This window comes from Mobula birostris, chromosome 19 (assembly GCF_030028105.1).
Source record: "Mobula birostris isolate sMobBir1 chromosome 19, sMobBir1.hap1, whole genome shotgun sequence".
In the NCBI taxonomy this organism is placed as follows: domain Eukaryota; kingdom Metazoa; phylum Chordata; class Chondrichthyes; order Myliobatiformes; family Myliobatidae; genus Mobula; species Mobula birostris.
This window is the reverse complement of record NC_092388.1, coordinates 43,043,072-43,066,323: the sequence shown is the minus strand read 5'-3', so window position 1 is coordinate 43,066,323 and position 23,252 is coordinate 43,043,072. Positions and strand designations below refer to the sequence as shown.

General features: G+C 40.4%; 1 protein-coding gene across 6 annotated transcripts in view; it reads left to right on the top strand.

The window, feature by feature from the left end:
* The window catches only part of LOC140212554 (catenin delta-2-like), a 579,924-nt gene that overhangs the window by 401,927 nt on the left and 154,745 nt on the right, over positions 1 to 23,252 (top strand). For all 6 annotated transcript variants that reach the window (XM_072283519.1, XM_072283517.1, XM_072283520.1 and 3 more), the window contains one exon: positions 22,964 to 23,177. In XM_072283519.1, the coding sequence (XP_072139620.1) occupies positions 22,964 to 23,177 (214 nt within the window). The remainder of the gene's footprint in view (positions 1 to 22,963; positions 23,178 to 23,252) is intronic.

Here is a 23,252-nt window from a genome sequence, read left to right as displayed (position 1 = left end):
CAAATAACATTCAGAACTAAAATTCATAAAAGTGAGTTCACACACAGAAAGCCAGTCACCACTGCAGCTGCTCCAGGAGTGCTTTAGATGCAGGCCACAGCCTCAGTTCAGCGCAGAGGTGAGTAAACCTCGCCAAGCAGCAAGCTGACTCCAACACCCTGACCTTTTCAATCCGGCCTGCCACTTAGATTGGCCAAGCATTGTTTTTGGAGCCAGACCCCACCGCTTTGATATGCTCTTAGGTGTATCCATTAAAATGGTTTCCTTAAATGTTATTGTAATTAACACCACTGTTGTTACTTCCATGTTAAATGTGCTTCTGTGGAATTACTTTCCATTAATTTTTAAGTGTATATACATATATTAACTTGTGTCTCTGTTCATCAGTGGTCACCTGGCAGCACAATCCGTCAGAAGGCCGTTAGGACAGATAGTTGTCACTTCCTGCCACTTGGGTTGGGTTGGCACTCATGGTCTGCTTCACCTCTTGAAATGACTGTTCCAGAATGTCAGCAGGACCTCAGGAAACATGCAGTAGCCAGAGGGCTAGTTCAAGCCACAACCACAAGGTGTGGAGTGGTGGAGAAACATCCTGTATACTTTTGCCCATTTGAGTTATACAATAACACAAAGCACAGAATGTTTCAGATATATGTTGCTTTTTGAGCCTTATAACTGTGTTCAATTGATGTACATTTCTGAAGGTATTTTGTATGGAGGAAATAAAACAGCTTTTAGAACATATCCTTTCTTCAAATCATTTTCTTCAAAACAGCTTGAATGTATGTTTTATGAGGAGATTTATATTATATTAATGTCAGTTGTAGCCAATTATTTAACATCAATATGTATTTCCTGGTGTGAATACATTAACCAGCTTCCTTGAAGAGCTTTTTTCCTTGCTCTTCACGGCATTGCTGGAGTTTGAAAATAGCAGAAATTAAATAATGGAGTCATGATAGCCTTTATTTAATGTGAAGAATTACAGTGAGATACCAACTGTATGTTTTTTTAAGCTTCATATCATTTCTACAGCATCAGTTTCACCAGCCCCTCAGATTTAAGTCTTGTGTTGAAGTACTTATATATTCTTTCTCCTACATATATCTTAAATTGTTCCAACCCTACCATACTTGGAAGACTTCTAGTTACAGCTTTCTTCACGTCCCTGCTTTCATTGCTCCGCTGAAGGTGGCTGTACTTTCAGCTACCTAGGCCTTAGATTTTGAAATTTTTTTCCGAAACAGTTTAACTCCTTGCATCATGGTGTCATCGTCTGAAAAGTCTATATTAGATTTGACTTGATTGCCTCACTGCCTCAGAATTTGTCTTGCTACTTGCAAAGGAACAAGCGCTGGATGAAGAGAAATCTCCTTAAACCAATTATTCAATTCAGCAATACTATTGACTTTAATTCACTTTACTACCTACCACTCTATCTGCTTCTGAAGATGAACCTAGCTATTCAAGTCCTCGTTTCCTGTTCCAGGGTAGACTTTCAAATTTGCATTCTTTCTACCATCAAAGCTGCCAATTCTACCTCATTCACATTGCATGCAACTGCTGCTCCTGTCTCTGCTTATCCTCCATTCATCCATGCCTATCTTAGCACCTGCTTGGATGTTTCTCTGCTTTCTGCTCTCCATAAAATTAAACACATCCAAGACTCTGCTATATATACAGTATCCCAATTCTTATGAAGCTTTTTTTTCCCTTGCCTCTGTGTGAGCTGATAAACGTTTGTTCCTGGTTTTCATTCCTGATGTGCATTTACTTAAAAGTGCATCATTTGGTTGGTCTTTGATGCTAGCACTACGTTTAGGTTGACTTTTGTAAGTTTTGTGAATGTAGAAATGGAATATAATTTATCCAAATTTCTTGTAATAGCTATTTCATTCAATTGAATATTCTGCCTACTACCCATAATTAAACTAACTAATGCCCTGATTAAGATTTTTACTGCTGTGCTGTAGGTATTTCATTTTAACAGTTCTGTAAGAGCAGTCTGTTCTGCTTTCAGCCTGTTTGGGTTTGAGTTAAAGAAAAGGGACTATGTTGTTCAACTTAGGAATGTTGTGTCAGCCAATCAGGATGGTGGTATTGGGAGAAGGTTCTAGAGAAGGCTAGGTGGAGAGGTTTTTGTGATGGACATTCATATGGATTGAGGTCTTTTTGGCTGTTGCTGGGAGAAGACGGGAGGGAAGATGGCTGAGGATGCCGTCCCTGTTGCACAAGGTGCTTTGTGCAGCTGAATGGCTTTAAGGAGGAAGGACCAATGCTCCTGTGGGGGAGCCCATTTGTTTGAGATAGATTTCAAACAACAATCAGAAAGTGGTATGTGCTTTCACACAGACCATGGGTCCAGTGCATGAGTTAAAGGCAACATCGAGATGAGCTCCAACTTAGCTGCACATTTGGACTGGTTTAATTGTAATGGGCCTTTTTAATTTTTTTTCTTTTCTTATTCTTGCTAACTTTCGATAAAGCAGAAATTTCTAAATATACTTTCTTTATAATTGTATGCAGTGTATGATCTGACAGCTAATTGCATGGGAACTGTAATTATGCAGTATTCGCAGAGATTGGGGTTCAGGTGGTCAAGACATTCCAATTTTCCGGTTTTGTTGGGACCAAGTTATACCGACCCTAGATGGAAGGAGTTTGCGAAAGGTGGTTTTCTCATCGCTGAATCCAGTGGTAGTTAGCGAGGGGTTAAAAGAACCATGACTCTAGAGATGCCCAGTAAAAAGGGTTTCATAATGAAATATACGCCCAGTGGTCTACTTTATTAGGTACTTCCTATACCTAATAAAATGGACATTGAGTGTATGTTTGTGATCTTCTGTCACTGTAGTCTATCCACTTCAGGGTTTGATGTCTTAAAAGTAAGTAATTTCTTGCTTATCAGAGAGTGAGTCCATGATCAAAAAGGGTTGTGTTTTGAACCTTGGGATGCATCTGTTTGCTGAAACTGACAATGGACCCAAACTAACAGCTGTGCCAGAAGATGAATGTATATTTTATCAATGAGAAGTTTAAATGGTTTGGCATGGACTAGATGGGCCAAAGGGCCTGTTTCTGTGTTGTACTTTTCGATGACTCTATTCTTATCAATTAATTATTAGGATAAGTGCTTTCAGCTTTCATGATATTATTGCAAGGAGTTTGGAACAAGAGAAATATTATGAGGAATAACTTAACTCTCATTTCAGAAGTGTTCCTTGAATAAACCTCATCAGTTCTCAATATAACAGCAAAAGCATTGGGTCCGTTCACATCCGTGTTTGCGAAACTTTTCTGTATTAACTTGCCCTCATCAAAGAACAGAGGATGCTGATGGATGATAGAATACACTCTTGGGCTCCTCTGGTTTACAGACAGTCTGATTTATGGTAATCTGAATTGAGGCAAATACTCCCGCACATTTTCAAAACATTTTCAAGATAGTCATAATAGCATGTCTCATGGTATTCATTAATGAATAGACACAATATATACATAGCAGCCACTGAGTTAGGTTTCCCTGTACACCTGCTCGTTTACGCAAATGTCTAATTAGCCAAGCACGTGGCAGCAATTCAATGCATGACAACATGCAGACGTGGTCAAGATGTTCAGATCAAACATCAGAATGGGGAAGCAGTGTGGTCCAAGAGACTTTGACCATGGAATTATTGTTGGAGAAGGGGTGGTTTGAGTCCCTCAGAAACTGCTGATCTCCTAAGGTCTTCATACACAATAGTCTCTAAAGTTGACAGAGAATGGTGCAAAAAACAAAAAAAGACATTCAGTGAGCAGCAGTTCTATGGGCAGAAGCACCTTGTTAATAAGAGAGATAAGAGAAAAGTGACCAGAACGGTTCAGGCTGACATGAAGGTGACAGTAACTCAAATAACCACACATTACACCAGTGCAAAAGGTCATTTCTGAGCACACAACATGTTGAATCTTGAAGTGGATAGGCTACAGCAGTAGAAGATCATGAACGTGCACTTGGTGTCCACTTTATTAGGTACAGGGAGTGCCTGATAAAGTTGCCACCGCTGTATATTTCATCAGTTTAATTATGGGTCATGTTTTTGCTGAATATTCAAATGAATGAAATGGTTATAACAAGAGCATGTAGAGTGATACAATATGAGTAGTTACAGAAAGTCGATGTTTCCGACGTACCAAGAAATAAACCTGTGGCCTATTCTCAGGAACAACATCATTATTTAACTTGGACTGCTTGTATTGCATTAAAGAGCTAATAAATAAATTGATTAGTAGATACTCCAGTTGAACCGTGAATTCCTCTCTATGGGATTTGCACAGTGGAGTGCTGAGTTTGAAAGATTCAAAAATCTCAGAAAGGAGTTTTGGTACAATTGAAATAGCTTGTTATCAGATGGTAGTCCTGCGTATAGTTGCTGCTTTCACTTTGGGAGGTGCAGTGGACTGCCAAATTGGAAAATATATAAAAAGCAGTTGGAAGCTCATGAAATAATTTTTTCATGGTTTTTGGATTGGGACTCTCTAATGTCTGAGAAATCAAGCATATAATAGGGTAATAGTCAGGTTACTGGCCTGATTATTGTTATCAGGATAATGGAATTTATATCCTACCATGGCTGTTGAGGCAGTTTTAGTTACTGTAAAGAATTGGAAATAAAATATTAGAGTCTGTAACAGTGAACAATAGTGAACATGAAACTGCTGGACCATTCTTTGAAACACATACAGACACACACTTTTTACTAATATCCTTCAGAGAAGTAAGTCAGTTATTCATTATGCCTAGCCATTCCTTTCAGACAACCCTTCAGGAATGAGAATGACTTGTTTCCATTAGGGCTTTGTGAGTAATGAGACGTGTGGAAGCTGTTGACTTTTTCAGATGGGAAGATGTGCCTGATGGAGTGGGCGGATGGATAGTTTATGATACGATGACCACTCCTGTCCCTTACGCAGGTCCTCTGTATTCTGACAAGTGGACTTCAGGTTCTCAATGGCATTATTAGTACTCCTTCATTTTGAGCAGTCATAGAACATCGAACAGTACACCACAGAATAGGCTCTTTGACCCACCAATTGTGCTGTCCCTTTCTCCAGCTCCACAATCAATCTCACTCTTCCCTCCTACCTGGCCTATAATCTTCCATTTTTCTTTCACCCATATGCCTATCCTAATGTATCAGTCTCTACCACTACCCCAAGCAAGGCAATCCCGGCAACTTCCACTCTCAGTTTTTAAAAAAACTACTTCTGACATTCCTGTAAACTTTCCACCATTCACATTAAAAGGATACTCCTCACATTTACCCATTGTTGCCCTGGGGAATAGGTGCTGCCTGTCCACTCTATCTATGCCTTTTATAATCTCAGTCATAGTCATACTTTATTGATCCCGAGGGAAATTGGTTTTCGTTACAATTGCACCAACCAAGGATAGAGTATAAATATAGCAATATAAAACCATAAATAATTAAATAGTGATATGTAAATTATGCCAGGAAATAAGGCCAGGACCAGCCTATTGGCTCAGGGTGTCTGACCCTCCAAGGGAGGAGTTGTAAAGTTTGATGGCCACAGGCAGGAATGACTTCCTATGACGCTCTGTGTTGCATCTCAGTGGAATGAGTCTCTGGCTGAATGTACTCCTGTGCTCAACCAGTACATTATGTAGTGGATGGGAGATATTGTCCAAGATGGCATGCAACTTGGACAGCATCCTCTTTTCAGACATCGCCGTGAGAGAGTCCAGTTCCATCCCCACAACATCACTGGCCTTACGAATCACTTATACATATCTATCAAGTTGCATCTCATTCTCCGCTCCGAAGAGAAAAGCCCCAGCTTGCACTGCATTTCCTCATAAGACATGTCCTCTTATCTCAGCAATGTCCTGGTAAAGCTCCTCTGCACCCTCTTAAAGCTTCCACACTTTTCTTGTAATGAGGTAACTAGAACTGAAGACAATACTCAGAGTGTGGTCTGTCCCGAGTTTTATACAAGTGAACTTCACCTTGTGGCTCAAGTCATGGGCCAAAGTTTCCAAGGAATCGTTGCTTGAAGGAGGTTTGAGCATAGGCTTGAATTGGCTTCTCTGTCTGGTAATCTCTTTACCTGTCAGAGCTTGGAGTAGACTGGCAGATAACGTGGACTCTCCAATAAAGTTGGCTGATGGGAACTATGGCCTCACTATTGGTGATATTAGCCTGGAAACAAACTCAGACCTTAGTATGTTTATCCTTGCAGTAAGTTTGGGGCCACAAACACATGATTCACTTCTGAATAGTATTGAAGAGGCATAACAAAACACTCAGGAATGTAACAATGCTTCCAAAGAAACCACATGAAAACCCAGTGCTCAGATCTGAAGGACAGTTGGGGATGAGTCATAAACGCCGATCGAACCAGAAACACATTTTTCATGAATTAGTTTTATAAAAGAAACCAAAGTTGAGAAAAAAGGTGATTTACTGTTTGGTATGGGGTATTTCATAAATATCCAATCAGACAAGCATTGACAACAAAATGACTTATTATGACATTGTGATTTTGTAATATTTAAATAAGAATAGTAATTTGGACAGTATTGAATTAGATTTTGGGACAAAAAGGATATTTCCAGGATATATAAGGAGGGAAGTCTCTGTAGAAGTTATATGACACAAGTACAGACAATAAATACATGCCATTTGGGAATGCCTGGAGTTGCAAGTATTTTCTGTGGTCACCCTTCCTTCTCCTATGATTAAAAGGAAAAAGTGATGAAGTATTTTCTGTTTGAGTATGAAGTTTAGTATGACTGCACCCAACTAGAAATGAATAGGAAATTGTGAGATGCCATAGTGCTCCACAGCAGCAACCTGCAGTCCTGCTCAAATTATGAACTTGACCATGCCCTTGACTCCCAAGGGTAAAGTAGTCAAGACACATGGAAGGTTGTGCTTAACATCAGATTTCTACATGAAGGCGAGGGAAATGGGATTACTGAGGCTTGACTGTTTCATGAATAAATATGGACTGCCAGTTTTTAGACCACTGATTTTGAAAATTACTGTGGAGCTGAGATTTGCGTGTTATAACACTGTTGACGTCATTTGGGAGATCACGAGTACATGGACAAACAAAAATCACACCAAAGTCAGGAAATGAATTTCCCAATGGATGTGGTATTTCTTTACTCTGGTAAAAACACATTTTCAAATGCATAACACCACCTTTTTTCAGTTGCCTGCAGGAATTTCTTGGTCATGTTCTTTAATAAAGCAGAGCATTGGATTAAAGGCAGTAATTTGCATTTGATGAGATCATTGTAGAAATAAAATTACATTTCATGAAAGGGCACTTCCATTTCCTCACCATTCAAAGGATACGCAATTAAGTATACAAAACAAACTTCCCATTTTGATAATTGCCACTAGATTGTAATTTATACATTCAGGAATAAAATTGTTCAAGCTGCCTAGGTCAGTATATTGTTAGAGTGTGTTTAGCTACTTTAATTGTAAGCCAGCAATTGTTCATTATTTACTTAATCATAGTAGTAATTTTCAGGGTGAGATGGTGGTGGGAGAGAGGTCAACTTTTCATTGTCATTGTTAAAGTTAATTCTTTGACTCGACGTCTAATGAAGTTCTTACTTGTTTTTAAGAACATGCTTGTGGTGTAGAGGCTCGAGCCTTTATCCTTCACGATCACTGCACTGTTGTCCTTTATACTCACCCAAGACTTCCTCTAATATATATACACGAATCTTGGGACAGAAATGTTTTAGTCTAAAACAGATTATTTATCTTCTTTATTTCTAGTTGTTAATTAAAACCCATATTCCCCAAAATTGATATAGTTTTTTTGGTGGTGTGTTGTAGATTGGTAGAGGGAAAGGGAGGAGAATATTTGAATTCCTCTGCTGTTTACACATTTCCAATCTTTTATCGAATAATACCATTTATAATACATTGTTGAAATGCCCTGAGCTGCTGCATATGAGTAATTAAAACTAAAGTTTGTTCTGACCCATATAGGCAAAGCGTTTTTAAGAGACCTTTCAAAGATAGAGATGGTAGTAAGGAGGTATAGTCTCAAGAGAATTCAAGAACTTAGAATCTGGGCAAACAGTTTACTTATTTATTGTGACATAAAGAAATTTAAAGAGTCACAGGGGATGGAAGAGGAAAAACAAACAGATCTCAAAACATTTTGTGGGTTGAGGAAATTAAAGAACACATGCATTGAATAGCTGTTTCCACTTTCTATGGCACAAAATGTATTTGTTTATAGTTTATGTATTTTTTTCATAATTCAGACAGTTAGAATTTTTTCTGGCTATTGAATTACATACTTCCCAAAAATGATTTCCTTATCAATTGCACAGAGGTAGAAATTCTATATAATTTCTTACAATGAGTTTGTTATTCATTATGTGCTGTGTTGAATGGCATTGCCGATTATGGTCTTTCCGTAAACATGATTGTTCTTGGCAATTTTTTCTACAGTAGTGGTTTGCCATTGTCATCTTCTGGGCAGTGTCTTTACATGACCGTTGATTACAGTTATTACCGATACTCCTCAGAGATTGTCTGCCTAGTGTTAGTGGTCTTGTGATATGCACCAGCTGCTCATATGACCATCCACTTCCTGCTCCCATGGCTTCACATGGCCCTGATTTTGAGTGGGGGGGGGGCTAAGCAGGTGCTACACCTTGCCCAAGGGTGACCTGCAGGCTAGCAGCAGGATGGAGTAATTTCAAATTCTTCAAATGTCTTGGAAATAGTTTTAAAAATAAAAGCTAAAGACTTAATTTTGCTCTTTTTTAATTCACATTAATGCAAATGAAATTTGTTTTAACTAGAATGACCCAACTGGTTTACTCCAGCATGCTAGTGCTAGCTGAATGTGGAGGGTGAGTTCTGCACCTAAAAATGTAGGCCCACGACTTGCCTGTTTCATGAGACTTAGCAGGTTCCTTGGCAGTGCATTCTCAATTCCGAAGAACTCTCAAAATCGGGTCTGGTTTTCTTGAATGTTGCCAGCCTGACCATCCAAGTAACATTATCATTCTATTAATGACTTTTGATTTCTGAGGGCACATCTCTCATGGATGTCTTTGTGCTTATTTGTCATGGACTCCAACAATCCAGGCAAAGCAGTCCACATGGTCATCAGGCCATTTACTACTCTAAATATACACTCTTTCTACCACCCCCACTTTGCAGCTGCATTGCCCACAGTATATACTGCAGTGACTAACCACGTCTGCTTTGAAAGCACCTCCCAAACTACCACCTGGAGGACATGAGAAGCACATGCACAAGCATGACATCAATCCCAAGTTCCCTTCTGAGTCATAGACCAGACCACTTGGTTACATATCAGCACTCCTTTATCATGGCTGTGTCCAACTCCTGGACCTTCCAGTGTAACAGTATTGTGTGAGCATCTTAAGTACACGTGCCTCATCTGAAATACATCTAAAGGGCAACTGGGGATTGAGGATAAATGTGGGTATTGCAAGCACCTCCAAAACAACATGAATGTTTGTTTTTGAAAATTGGGGGAAATAAGTTTTTGGAAAAATTGACCACTGTTTTGCAAAAAGACATGCTTGGCTGGTTTTATAGCTTGCTTGTCTGATTGTATGATTTATATCTCACTCTCTGAGATGGTCATAACTTATTTATAAAGGCAACCTTACTTGTAAGAACATAAATCACATACTACATCTGGTCATGATATTATAAATTAATCTCCATTAAAGTGGAAAGCACTGTACTATCTCCAATATGACCAGTGAGACATCAAGCTAACCAAATTGTTTAAGGAACAGACGGCAAATATTTTTTGTGCTTATGTTTTCTGTGAAATCACAGCAGCAAATCCGAGCAGAGCAAAATTCCACAATTAGAATTACAGCTAACTGATTTGTTAGTCTGTATTTGGTGTTACTTTAAGAATAATTTTGTTTTATGTTGTACTCTTAGATTACTTGTCTTATAAAGTGACCCTTTCAAACACAGAAATGGATGACCTAATGGTTTCCTGACGTTTTTCTTGAGATTGTAGCGAAGAATGGTGGTGATAATTTCCTCCCATTTGTGCTCAGGAGAATCTTGTTTTTTGGAGGGAGTTATTGGCAGGGAAAGACAGAGAGAGAAAGAGAAGAAAAAGACCAGGCTTTGTCTCCAATTTCTCCTAAAAACAAAATGAAAGAAAAACCCTTTTTATAATACCTCTCACCACCTTAGGATATTCCACTGGTCTTTTCAGTTAATTGAACAATCTTTTTAAGTGTGATAACTGCTCTAATGATGGGCAATTGGCAAAGTTTCAAAGATAGACAGTTATCAAATAATCACATTTGGATGATGTTGGTTCAGAACACTAGGGAAACCACCTGTGCAAATTAAATGAACAAGCAAAATGTCAGGCATCTGTGCTGGGAAATGAATGTTGATATTTTGGGTCAAAACATCAATCTGAATTATCAGCAATTGCTTTCCCCCACAAATGCTGTTTAACCTCCAGTTTCCAGCATCTCCAGTCGTATGTAGTTTAAATGGTGTCATAGAATTATATGCATGCTCTGAAAATCTCTGTTAGGGCCTTGGTTTTAACATTTTATCTTGGCTTTAACTTTGACAAACTTGTATAGATGTGTGGTGAGACAGTATTCATTGGCTGCATCAGCCTGGTATGGAAACACCAAAGCCCTTAAATGGAAAATCGTACAAAAGGTAGTGGGTGTGGCCCAGTCCATGGCAGATAAAGCACTCCCCACTATTGTGCACATCTGCACAGAGTGCTGTTGCAGGAAAGCAGTATCTGTCATTAGGGACCCCCATCACCCAGGTTCTGCTCTCTTCTCACTGCTACGATCAGGAGGAAGGTACAGACAGGGGCCTCAGGACTCACACCATCAGGTTCAGGAACAGTTATTACCCCTCCACCATCCGGCTCTTGAACCAGTGGGACAAATTCACTCAACTTCACCTGCCCCGTCACTGAACTGTTCCCACAGCCTATGGACTCACCTTCGAGGACTCCTTCATCTCAGGTTCTCAATATGTATTGATTATTTATTTATTCTTATTATTTCTTTATTTTTGTATTTGCATGGTGTGTTTTCTTTTGCACATTGGTATCTTGTCCATCCTGTTGGGTGCAGTCTTTCATTGATTCTATTATGGTTCTTCAATTTACGAAGTATACCTACAAGAAAATGAGTCTGATAGTTTTATATGGTGGCATGTATGTACTTTGATAATAAATTTACTTTGAACTTTTTCCAGTCATGCAGCATCCTTAGGTATTTGTAATAATACCTAAGTATAGGTAATAAGCCTACATTATCTGCTTGAGGTAATGGAATAGATTTCAACATAAAATCTGCTAACCCTGAGATCAGTGTCATACACATTGAAACATGGCGGAGACAGATATTCAGAAACTTACTGAAGATCTATGGAAAAGTTTGCAGAGAGGAGAGTTGGGGGCTCTTTGCAATTGGTGCAGATGACTGACAGCCAGGCATCTAAGGTGGAGAGAGGGAAATTCCTGCCTGTCCTAACTTACGTTGACCTGGTTTCATTTTTTCTATGGAAAACATCCCATACTATCCCAAGCAGCTCCATCAGCATATAATGTAGCAGTAAAATCCCTTTTATCCTTACATTTGAAATATTTACCTTCTTTCCAAAGGAATTTATTCTGCCTTTTCAGACAGAATGACAGCAGTCTCCAAACCGTCAGAACATGCAGAAAACCAAGTGTCAGGATCTAACATCTTGATAAAATGAACTTTTTATCTTCACAGTGCATGTTGCTCTTCTATAGTTTTGAAATCTCAAAAACCTGGGAGGGTGGTACAGCTGTCTCACAGCTCCAGCAACTCATGTTCAATCACAGGCTCTGGTGCTCTCTCTGTAGAGTTTGCACATTCTCCACGTGATCAAATGGGTTTCTGCCACATGCTCCAATTTTCTCCTACACCCCAAGGATGTGCCAGTAGATAGTTTAGTCAACTAAGGAAATTGCTCTTAGTATGTATGTGAGTTTTTGAATCAGGGAGAGTTGATGCAATGTGAGGAGAATGGAGTACAAAAAAAAATGAGGAATGGCATTGCTGTGTAAACCAATATGGATTATAGAGGGAAAAATAGTTACTTTCTACATTGTTAGAAAAAATGGAAATGGAAATCTGCACAGAAATTCCACTACACTGAAAACCTAACCTTGATTTTCACACAACTTAACTATTTATTGTGATTCCTTCAAAACTGCCAGACCAAAACTTCGTAATTTCTTGCTTGTTTTTTTTCTATAAGTGTTTGTTCAATCAGAATCAGGTTTATTATCACCCGCATGTGACGTGAAATTTGTTAACTTAGCAGTAGCATTTCAATGCAATATATAATCTAGCAGAGAGAGAAAAAAAATAGTAAATAAAATAAAAATAATAATAAACAAGTAAATCAATTATGTATATTGAACAGATTTTTTTAATGTGCAAAAAACAGAAATACTGTATATTAAAAAAAAGTGAGGTAGTGTTCAAAGCTTCAATATCCATTTAGGAATCGGATGGCAGAGGGGAAGAAGCTGTTCCTGAATCGCTGAATGTGTGCCTTCAGGCTTCTGTACCTACTACCTGATGGTAACAGTGAGAAAAGGGCATGCCCTGGGTACTGGAGGTCTTTAACAATGGACGCTGCCTTCCTGAGATGCTTTGCAGGATCAGCTAAATTGCACAGGGCATGACAAATATGTGCCCAGCACCGGTCTCCCAAATCAAGATCTCTGTCCTGATCTCTGCCATGAGAAGAGCTTAACAGAGAGAGAGAAAAAGTACAGGGAAGAGTGAAAGGATGTGCTTAAAGCCTCCTTGAAGAAATACATTCTCCTCATGATTCCTGGGAATCTCTGGCCAGAGGCCATTCAAGGTTTGGGGATAACATGGACCATGCAGAAACCCTGCATAAGCACCCAGCCACCCAGCCATCTCATGCCCCATCAATGGAAGAGTCTACAATTCCCATATTGCTCCCATTAAGCAACTAGGAACCCACAAAATCAAAATGGAAGTCAGTCTTACTTTCTTTGCACACTGTTCAAGCAGTAGTAGTGATTCAAGAAGGTAATTTATATTTGTCTTCCCAAAGGCAAATGGAAAGAGGCCATATACACAGCTGGATTACCACTGCTACTGACTTCTCTTTATTTCCTTCTGATTGCATTGGAAGTACTGGCATCCTGGAGATTACTCTATATAGTTGTATAATTTCTTACCAGGTTTCATTTTAACCACATCAAAGTAACCCCAGTTTACCTACAGAGTTTACACTGCCATTGGAGGCAGAGGAATGGCTGCAGGATTGCTTCAAGTATGTGGAATGGGCCATATTCAAGGACTCATCTATGGATCTGAATGAATATACCATGGTTGTCATGGACTTTGTACAAACAGTTATAGGTGAGTGTGTCCTCACAAGATCATTCAGAATCTTCCCCAACCAGATGCTGTGGATGAACCATGAGATGCACCATTTCCTGAGGGCCAGGTCAGAGGCATTCAAGTCTGATTACCAAGAAAGTTAAGAGGTCTAGGTACAATCTCCAGAAAGCCATCTTACAGGTGAAGTGGCAATTGCAGACTAAACTTGAATCAACGAAGGATGCTCAAGAGTTGTGGCAGGGCTTGGATACTATTAACTCTTATAAAATTAAATCAAGAGACATAGGCGACAATAGGGCTTCCTCTCCAGATGAACTCAATGCCTTCTATGCTCACTTTGACCATCAAAACCTGGAAGAATCATCATGAACTCCCACAGTCCCCAATGATCCTATGATTTCAGTCTGAGACCATCGTGTGAGCAGCCTTCAGGAGGTGAACACATAAAAAGGGTCCAGCCCAGACGAGATATCTGGCCAAGTACTAGCACCTGTGCTGATCATTTGGCTGGAGTGTTCACAGAGATCTTTAACCTCTCACTTCAGCAGTCCGAAGTGCCCACCTGCTTCAAGCAAGCTTCAATTATACAGGTGCCCAAAGAGACCTATAGTGACCAAAGTAACCTGCCTCAATGACTATCATCCTGTGGCACTTAAATCCACAGTCATGAAATGTTTTGAGAGGTTGGTGATGAAACATTTCAACTCTTGCCTGAAAAGCAATTTGGATCCACTCCAATTTGCCTACTGAAGCAATAGGTGCACAGCAGATACCATCTCATTGCCTCTTCACTCAATCCTGGAATATCTGCAGAGTAAAAGTACTACTTCAGGATGTTTTTTATTGACTACAGCTCAGCTTCAATGCTGTCATCCCATCAAAACTAGTCAGTAAGCTCCAAGACCTTGGCCTCAATACCTCTTTGTGCAATTGGATCCTGGATTTCCTCATTTGCAGACCACAGTCAATTCAGATTAGCAACAACATCACCTCCATGATCTCCCTCACCACAGGTGCACCACAAGGCTGTGTGCTTAGCCCCCCGCTGTACTTGCTTTACACTTCCAACTGTGTGGCTAACACAATTCCAGTGCCATATTCAAGTTTGCTGATAACACCACTGTCATAGGCCAAATCAAAGGTGGTGATGAATCAGCATGTAGAAGGGAGATTGAAACAACCTCTTACTTAATGTTAGCAAGTCCAAAAAGCTGAGCATTGACTTCAGGAAAAGGGAACCAGAGGTCCACGAGCCAGTTCTCACTGGAGGGTCAGAGGTGGAGAGGGTCAGCAATGTTAAATTCCTTGGTGTTATTATTTTGGACGATCTGCCCCAAGCCCAACTCATAATGGCAATTATGAAGAAAGCATGGCAGTGCCTCTACTTCCTCAGGAGTTTGCGGGGATTCAGCATGACGTCTAAAACTTTGACAAACTTCTATAGATGTGTAGTGGAGAGTAAATTGACTGGCTGTATCACAGCCTAGTATGGAAACACCAGTGCCCTTGAACAGTAGTGGATATGGCCCATCCCATCACGAATAAAACCCTCTCCATTAAGAACATCTATGCAAAACATCACAGGAAAGCAGCAGCCATCATCAGGGACCCCCTCCACCTTGGACATGCTCCCTTTTCACTACTGCCATCAGGAAGAAGGTACAGGAGCCTCAGAACTCATACCCACAGGTTCAGGAACAGTTATTACCCCTCAACCACCAGGCTTTTGAAGCAAGGGGGATAACTCCATTCACCTCAATTGCCCCATTATTGAAATGTTCCCACAGTCTGTGGACTCACTTTCAAGGACCATTCATCTCATGTTCTTGATATTTATTGCTTATTTATTTATTATTATTTATTTCTTTTTGTATTTGTAGTTTGTTGTCTTTGCACACTTAGTTGAATGCCCAAGTTGGTGCAGTCTTTCATTGATTCTATTATGATTATTATCTTCTTATGTATTTATTGAGTATGCTTACAAGAAAATGAATCTCAGAGTTGGATATGGTGACATACATGTATTTGATAATGAATTTACTTTGAACTTTGAACTTCGACTTGAGAATAATTTCTTGTTTTCAAATAATGTGAAAATTTCTTCAAAGCCCTCATGGAGTTCCTTCTCAGGCGGGTGGTTGCTTGGACCTGACAATCTCTTACTAATTTTCATAAAGCTGTCAAAGCACGTCTTGTTACTCTCACAGTTGACTAGACTTCAAATAGCATGGAGATTTTATCAGTAATTGGAATTAGTTTATTTATTGTCACATGTACTAAGGTGCAGTGAAATGCCTGTCTTGCACACTGTTCATACAGATCAAATTGTTACACAGTGCATTGAGGTAGAACAAGGTAAAACAATAACAGAACGTAGAATTTAGGGTAACAGCTGTGTAGGCAGTCAATTAAGTGCAATATCATAACAAGGTAAGAGTGTGAAGTTAAGGGGCCATCTTATCGTACTAGGGAACCACTCAATAGTCTTATAACAATGAGGTGAAAGGTGTCTTTGAGCCTGGTGGTATGTACTTTTAAGCTTTTGTATCTTCTGCCCGATGGAAGAGGGAAGAACAGAGAACGTGTAGACTAGGTGAGATCATTAATTATGCTGACTGCTTTACTGCGGCAGTGAGAAGTGTAGATGGTGTCGATGGAGGGGAGGCTGATTTCTGCAATGTACTGAGCTGTGTCCACAATCCTCAGCTGTTTCTTGCAGTCACAAGCAGAGCAGTTCCCATTCTCAGCCATGAGACATGTGGATAGAATGTTTTCTTTGTTGTTTAGGGTAAGGCTAGCAAGGCCAATTTCAATGTCCATCCACAAATTCCCTTGGGGCAGTGAATAACCACTTTTGACCTCTAGAGTCATACTGTTGAAGAAAATACTTCCTGTATGATTTTTGAATTAGTAATGAGGAAGAAACAGCAATATATATCCAGGTCAGGGTAAAGTGTAACTTGTAGATGGTGGTGCTGCTATGTATCTGCTACCCTTGTCCTGGAAGTATAAGTAAATGTTTGAGAACTGTTATTGAAGAAGCCTTGGACAATCCATGTCAGGGGTGCGGAATCAGGAGGGTGAATTTCAAGGGCAGAGTTTCATGGCAGTTTCTCTGAACTGAGGAGCGAAGAATCAGCAAGATGGATTCATTAGAAGGGACCAATAAGAGTAATTCAAATGCAAGCAGAGCAGCCATTATTTCTGAGTATGCCAGTGTTTAGAGTGGCATTGGCTCATCAGACTTAGCTGAGATCAGGTTTCAGTGAGGTACATTGTCTTGTAAGTTACTTTCCCCCTGTCCTTATTCGTTCATTCCTCATCTGTTAGGGCAATGAGAATGGCTCCAGGGGCAGTGTTTTGTACTGTGTGTGGGATGTGGGAAGCTTGGGAGATTTCTGGTCTCACAGAAAAGCACATCTGCATCAGGCGCACCGGATCACAGCTCCTGAGAGAACATATTAGGAACTGGAGCTGCAGCTCGATGACCTTCGACTCATACGGGAGAATGAGGAGGTGATAGACAGGAGCTACAGAGAGATAGTCACCCCTAGGTTGCAGGAGACTGGGTGACTGTCAGGAGAAGGAGGAGAAATGCACAGCCAGTGCAGACTACACCTGTGGCTATTCCCCTCAATAATAAGTATACAACTTTAGATACTTCTGAAGGGGATGACTTACTGGTGGGGGTTGGGAGCACAGGATGTGCTGAAACTGGAGAGTGTTCAAAGGAGGTTCATGAAAATTATTCCAGGTTTTCAGCTTGTCATATGAAGAGCTTTTGATGGCTCTGAAACTGTATTCACTGAAGTTCAGAAGATGCAGCTGTGACCTCATTGGAACCTATCGAATGGTGCAAGACCTTGACAGAGTGGATGTGGAGAGGGTGTTTCCTATAGTGGGAGAGCTTAAGGGCAGACTACAGCCTCCAAATAGAGGGGTGCCCTTTTAGAATAGAGATGAGGAGGAATTTCTTTAACCAGAGAGTGGTGTATCTGTGAAATTCTTTGCAACATACAGCTGTGGAGGCCAAGTCTTATTGTATATTTAAGGCAGAGCTTGATAGATTCTTGATTGGTCCTGGCATGAAGGGATATGGGGAGAAGGCAGGAGATTGGGGCTCAGAGGTAAAATGGATCAGCCATGATGAAATGGCGGAGCAGATTCAACAGGCCAAATGAATTAATTCTGCTTCTATGTCTTGTGGTCTTATGGCAAGATTGTACATAATGCTGCCATCGTGATTCTCGTGAGTGCCATGCTGATCAAGCACTCTGTTGTGAACTGGGTTAGGATATTGAGCTTCTTAAGCATTACTGGAGTTATATTCATCTGAGGAAATGAGGAGTGTTCTATCTTCTGGCAGTCCTATTAATAGAGGAAGTTGGGCAGTCAAAATAAGTGCTGTTTGCTATAGAATGGTCAGTCTTAGTCATGTTCTTGTAGCCCCTGTATTTATGTAGCAGATTAGATTTATAGTTGATTTTGATTCCGCCCTCCCCACCCCCAGGGTGCTGGCGGCAGGGGGAACTCAGACTACGTCCACACAAGATCGGATAATTTTGAAAACGCCGGTTTCACGTAAAAATGATAGACGTCCACACCAGGCGTTTTTGAAAATACCTCCGTCTACATTAAAACAGATATTTGGGCGAATCTCCTCCTACTGGGCATGCGCAGGACCCATCTACAGAAAACAAGTGAAGAGGAAATGGTATACTTGGTGCACGTTTGTCCAGTTACAGACTAGAAAAACTTAAAAGGAAATTGCCAAATGATGGACAGCTGTTGGCTCTCGCGCAGGAGGACTTAAAACTGAAAAAACAAATACTGGAACGTATGGAGGCAACCGACAGGGAGTTCACGGACAGTATGACCCGGCTGATGACAAACATTGAAAAACTGACTAACTCAGTTGCAGAGGGATTTGCAATGATCAGGAATATGATGGCTCCCCCCCCCCCCCAGTACTTTTCACCGCCACAATACCAGCCTTACAGCCACCACAATAGCTACACAGACCCCCGGGTGGCCCCACCAACATCTTCCCCACTCCCACAGAGGGGTCACCCTGGAAACATTTCCTACAGCCATAGTCTCTTCACCGATGAAAGGGACGACAGGTTTTTTAAAACCTCCGGTTACCCCGTACACACTAAAACGCCCAACCGGCGTTTTCAGATTTAAACACTTTGGAGAGCATTTTAGAAAAGCTCCGTTTTCGGGGGAGGAAAATGCTGTTTCAGTGTGGACGGAGGATCAAATCGAAGAGAAGAAACTTCATCTACCGATTTATCTGGTCTAGTGTGGACGTAGCCTCAGTGACAATAGTGGCTTTGAATGTCAGGAAGTAAGTTGATGCACTCTGATGGCAGAGAGGCACTTACCAAATGTGTGCCGTACGTTATTTGCTCTTTATGAACGAAGAAATTGAATGTGTCTTGTTCTGCTGCTCTCTCTTGGACTCTTTCATTATCTGAGGAGCTGTGAACAAAACCAAACAATCACTGAACAATAAGCAATCCCACTTATGATCTCAAGATCAAAGAGCTGCTGCTAGTTGGGAATTGGATATGATAAGAAATGTCTATACCAATATTCTGTGCTTTTATTATTTTCCTTCAACAAGCACAGTTATGCTCCCTTTTACTTGGTACCTTTTCTGCCCTCTGATTCAAAGATTTCTATTTTAAAAGGGCATCTCGAAGCCGTGTTCAGTCTAATGAGGCCTTGATGTCGACTCACCTTTGAGAGTTCAGCTCATGCCCAGGTTTAGACCAAGACTGTAATGAGGTCTGGGGTGAGTAGTTCTTACAGAACCCAAACTAAACTTCAGTGAGCAGGTTATTGATGAGCAAGTGATGCTTGATGGATCTATCAACAATGCTTTACATCACTTTGGTGATGATCGAGTGTAGGACAATGAGGCAGTTGTTGACCAGGTAGATTGTTTCTTCTTTTGTGTACAGGTCATTCTCTGGAGGAGTGTTTCACTGTTTCAGGTAGATGCCAATGTATTGATATAGGAACAGTCTTTCAAAGGCTGGCGTGGAGCACAAGTCTTCAGCAGCACAACCAGGACGTCGCTGGAGCCTGCAGCCTTTCCTGTTATCTTCTACACTCAGTCGTCGCTTGTTTTAAGAGTGAATCAAATATCAAATCAAAGTTCAAAGTATATTTATTATCGAAGTGTGTATACTATATACAACCTTGAGATTTATCTCCTTACAAAACAAAGAAACCCAATAGAACCCATTAAAAAAAAGACTGTCAAAGCCCCCAAAGTGCAAAACAAGAAAGTTTTGCAAACTATAAAAGTAAGCAAATAACATTCAGAGCTGAAGTAAGTAAATTACATTCAGAACTGACCCATCCCTTTCCTTTTCAGCCCCGACACCCTGACCGTTTCAATCTAGCTTGGCACTTAAATTGGCGAAACAGCTGGTCGGTCCTCCCTCTTGGACCCAAAACCCACCACCTTGATTCGGCCCGTACACAATCTTTCCAATCTGGTCTGGTGCTTAAATCAGTCAACTATCGGCTTGTCCCTCGCTCTCAGGCCCAGGCCCCACTGCCTCACCTTCATTCTGCTACTTTGAATCGGCTCCAAGTCCTTTCCAGTCATGACTTGGCTCATTCCTAACACTTGGGTGCAGCCCTGCTGCCACAGTTCAGTCTGTACATTACCACACCACGACCGTCCTGCACCTTCGAGACCTCAGTTCACACCACAAAAATGCTAGGTCATACAGGTGGTTCAAAAGCTCATCTCCAAAAAGGAAGTTGCAGGCTTTTGATATCAGTGACCTTTCAGCAAAGAAAGTGTATTTAATAGAGTAGTTAGTAGTTTTGTTTGCTGCCAGCAAATTGTCGCTGTGTTTCACCAGCACCATTTTAAACTAGAAGCAGTATGAAGAAATATTTCATACTGCTGCCTTTGTTGGAATAGATCTGAAAAGGTACGCATCTGCATAATGTTTGCAAATTCTTCAAAATTGTCTTTCATACTAAAGTTCCAGGCATTGTTGGTGTTGTGGATGGGTACATTTATAAAGCCTTCTGCTTTACTGATTTAATTTTCTGCCACTATTCAGAGCTGACTGCTGCAGGACTGCAGAACTTTTGAACCAGGAACTGCAGCACTCAGTTCATTTACAACAAGGGCAAGTACGCAGCCTTGTCATTTTAGTGTGGTGTTGGTTGCAGAGAGGCATTGTCCAGGGAAATCCTGAAAGCTCTTCTATTTTTATTGTTGAGATCTTTTCATTTCAAATCAGAGGATGAAGAGAGTATCAATTTAATATTTTATCTGCTTTAATAGTGCAGAATTCCCTCAGTGCTGCTCTGGAGTGACACATTCCTTTTAGTCTGGTTAATACTCTCTCACATTAAACTGTAGAACTATCACTGAGTGTCCAGTTTCTAGTTGTGTCTTATCTGAGAGTGTGCAGATGGGTCACTGTGACTGTGCCCATCCCTGCATCTTTGGATTTAAGGAATTTAGAAGGAAAATTAAATGGAAGCTCTAAGGTTATTGTTGATGAAACAGAAATTGTTGTATACGCCTCTTGAATTTTTACAGAGTTGAAATATGTGACACTTTTATGCATGCATTATTTTAGCATTAGTTGCCATTGTAGCCTTTAAAATGGTCTGGGTTAATTTCTCAATTGAGATGGCAAGAGATATGCCAGGAAATAACCAACCAGAATTGGCCGTCCATGCATGGGAAGAGCCCCTTTAAATTTAGATTTTTTGCTGACAGTGGTATTAATGACTCTCAACGTCTAGGGGGCGGGAGTTCAGAAAACTGACTCAAACAGCAGTAGATGAGAAAGAGATATTCAATCTGGATTCAACTCCTAAAGATCTTGTAGGACGTTGAGTGTTCTGAGCTGTTAAGTGGTTGATTATCTAAGAACAGGGAGGTTGTTCTTGGTGACCTGGCCGATATGTGCACACAGTGGCCACTTTATTAGGTACTCCCTGTACCTAACAAAGTGGCCAAAGTTTGTGATCTTCTGCTGCTGTAACCTGTCCACCTCAAAGTTTGACATGTTGTGCTCTCAGAGGTGTTCTTCAGCACACCACTGTTACAATGTGTGATTATTCACGTTATCTGCGCCTTGAAAAGCATGAATATGCCCAATGCAGGCCTCTCATGGTCTGAGTCGACGTCCTCCACCCCCCCCCCCACATTACTGTCCTCTTCCTGTCAGCCTGAGTTAGCCTGGCCACTCTGCTCTGACCTCTCTCATTAACAAGGTGCTTTTATGCATGGAACTGCCACTCACTGGATTTTTTTTTGTTTATTACACCATTCTGCATTTTCTGAGATACTCAAATCACCCTGTCTAGCACCAACAATCATTCCCATGATCAAAATCACTTAGATCTAATTTTGTCCTATTTTAATGTTTAATCAAAATAAGAACTGAATCTCTTGACTACATCTACATGCTTTTATATATTGAGTTGTCGCCACATGATTGGCTGATGAGATATTTGCACTAACTAATAGGTGTACCTAATAAAGTGGCCACTGTGTATCTCAAACCATCTGCATCATTACCTTATTACCTATTGTGGGAGCCCGGTACTATTGGTGGTTTAGTTGCTGTTTGTCTTACATTGCCTAAGATTAATTTTTATGTTTGGCTGTAATCTTCTTGACAACTGTAGATTGCATTTAAACAATACTATATAAATGCTGATCACTTCTAAGATTTTTTTCAAGTGAGGTTATCAATGTACTCGCCTAGCCTAGAACCCAATTGCAGACTAATCTTTTCCCTACTTTCAGGAAGCCACTCTGAATGCACCCATAATTCATGCTACTTATTGATGTCGGATGCTCAAGAGGTGTACTGGCAACTCAAGGAAGCTGGTTTCATTATTGGGTTGAATAAAGAGAGATTATCTTAAGGGACTTTATTGAAGTTCTGTCTCTGACATGATCGTCAATAGTGTTGCTAATTACTGTTCAAGTTCTGCCTGAGAATTAAGTATATGATCCAGGTGAGGGTAATATTGAAGGATTATGCATCACTGGAGAGTCATCCATTTGGCTAAGGTGCTAAACCATTTGCTTGGTTGAGTAGATTTAAAATATGCTCTGGCATTATTCTAAAATTGTAACAGAGTTATAGAGTCAAACAGCTCAGAAAAACGGCCATTCAGCCTTTTACATTAATGACGGTGGTCGAATAACTACCTGTACTAATCACATTTACCACAACTTGGGAACAGTAGATTGTAATTGAATAACTCATTAGAGCAGGAATTGAAAATTCTGATTTTGTGAGAAAGTCATTGGATAACAACGTAGGTGTTTATTTTAATACGTTTGCTTTCCAAAAGAATATATTCAGAGTGAGTTTTTAATGCTCGGATAACTGTCTTGCTGTTACTTTAAATATTTAGAACGGATTTGTTAAACTATAGGGTTATTTTCTCTCATGAACATTTATTTATTTTAAGAGGATTAATTATTAGTGTCTAATAAATAAATTAATCTTGCAGATAAGAAGACAAGGTGGAATCCAGTTGTTGGTAGACCTTTTGGACCATCGTATGCAAGAAGTTCATCGCAGTGCCTGTGGAGCCCTGAGAAACCTGGTGTACGGAAAGGCAAATGACGACAACAAAATTGCCTTGAAAAACTGTGGTGGGATCCCAGCACTGGTGCGATTGCTTCGGAAGACTCCTGACGTGGAGATCAGGGAGCTGGTTACAGGTCAGAATTCTCTTTCTTTTCTCTAGTCTAAATATGCACTCTTCCCAAAGTTGGAAATGAAACTTCCTTTCCTCC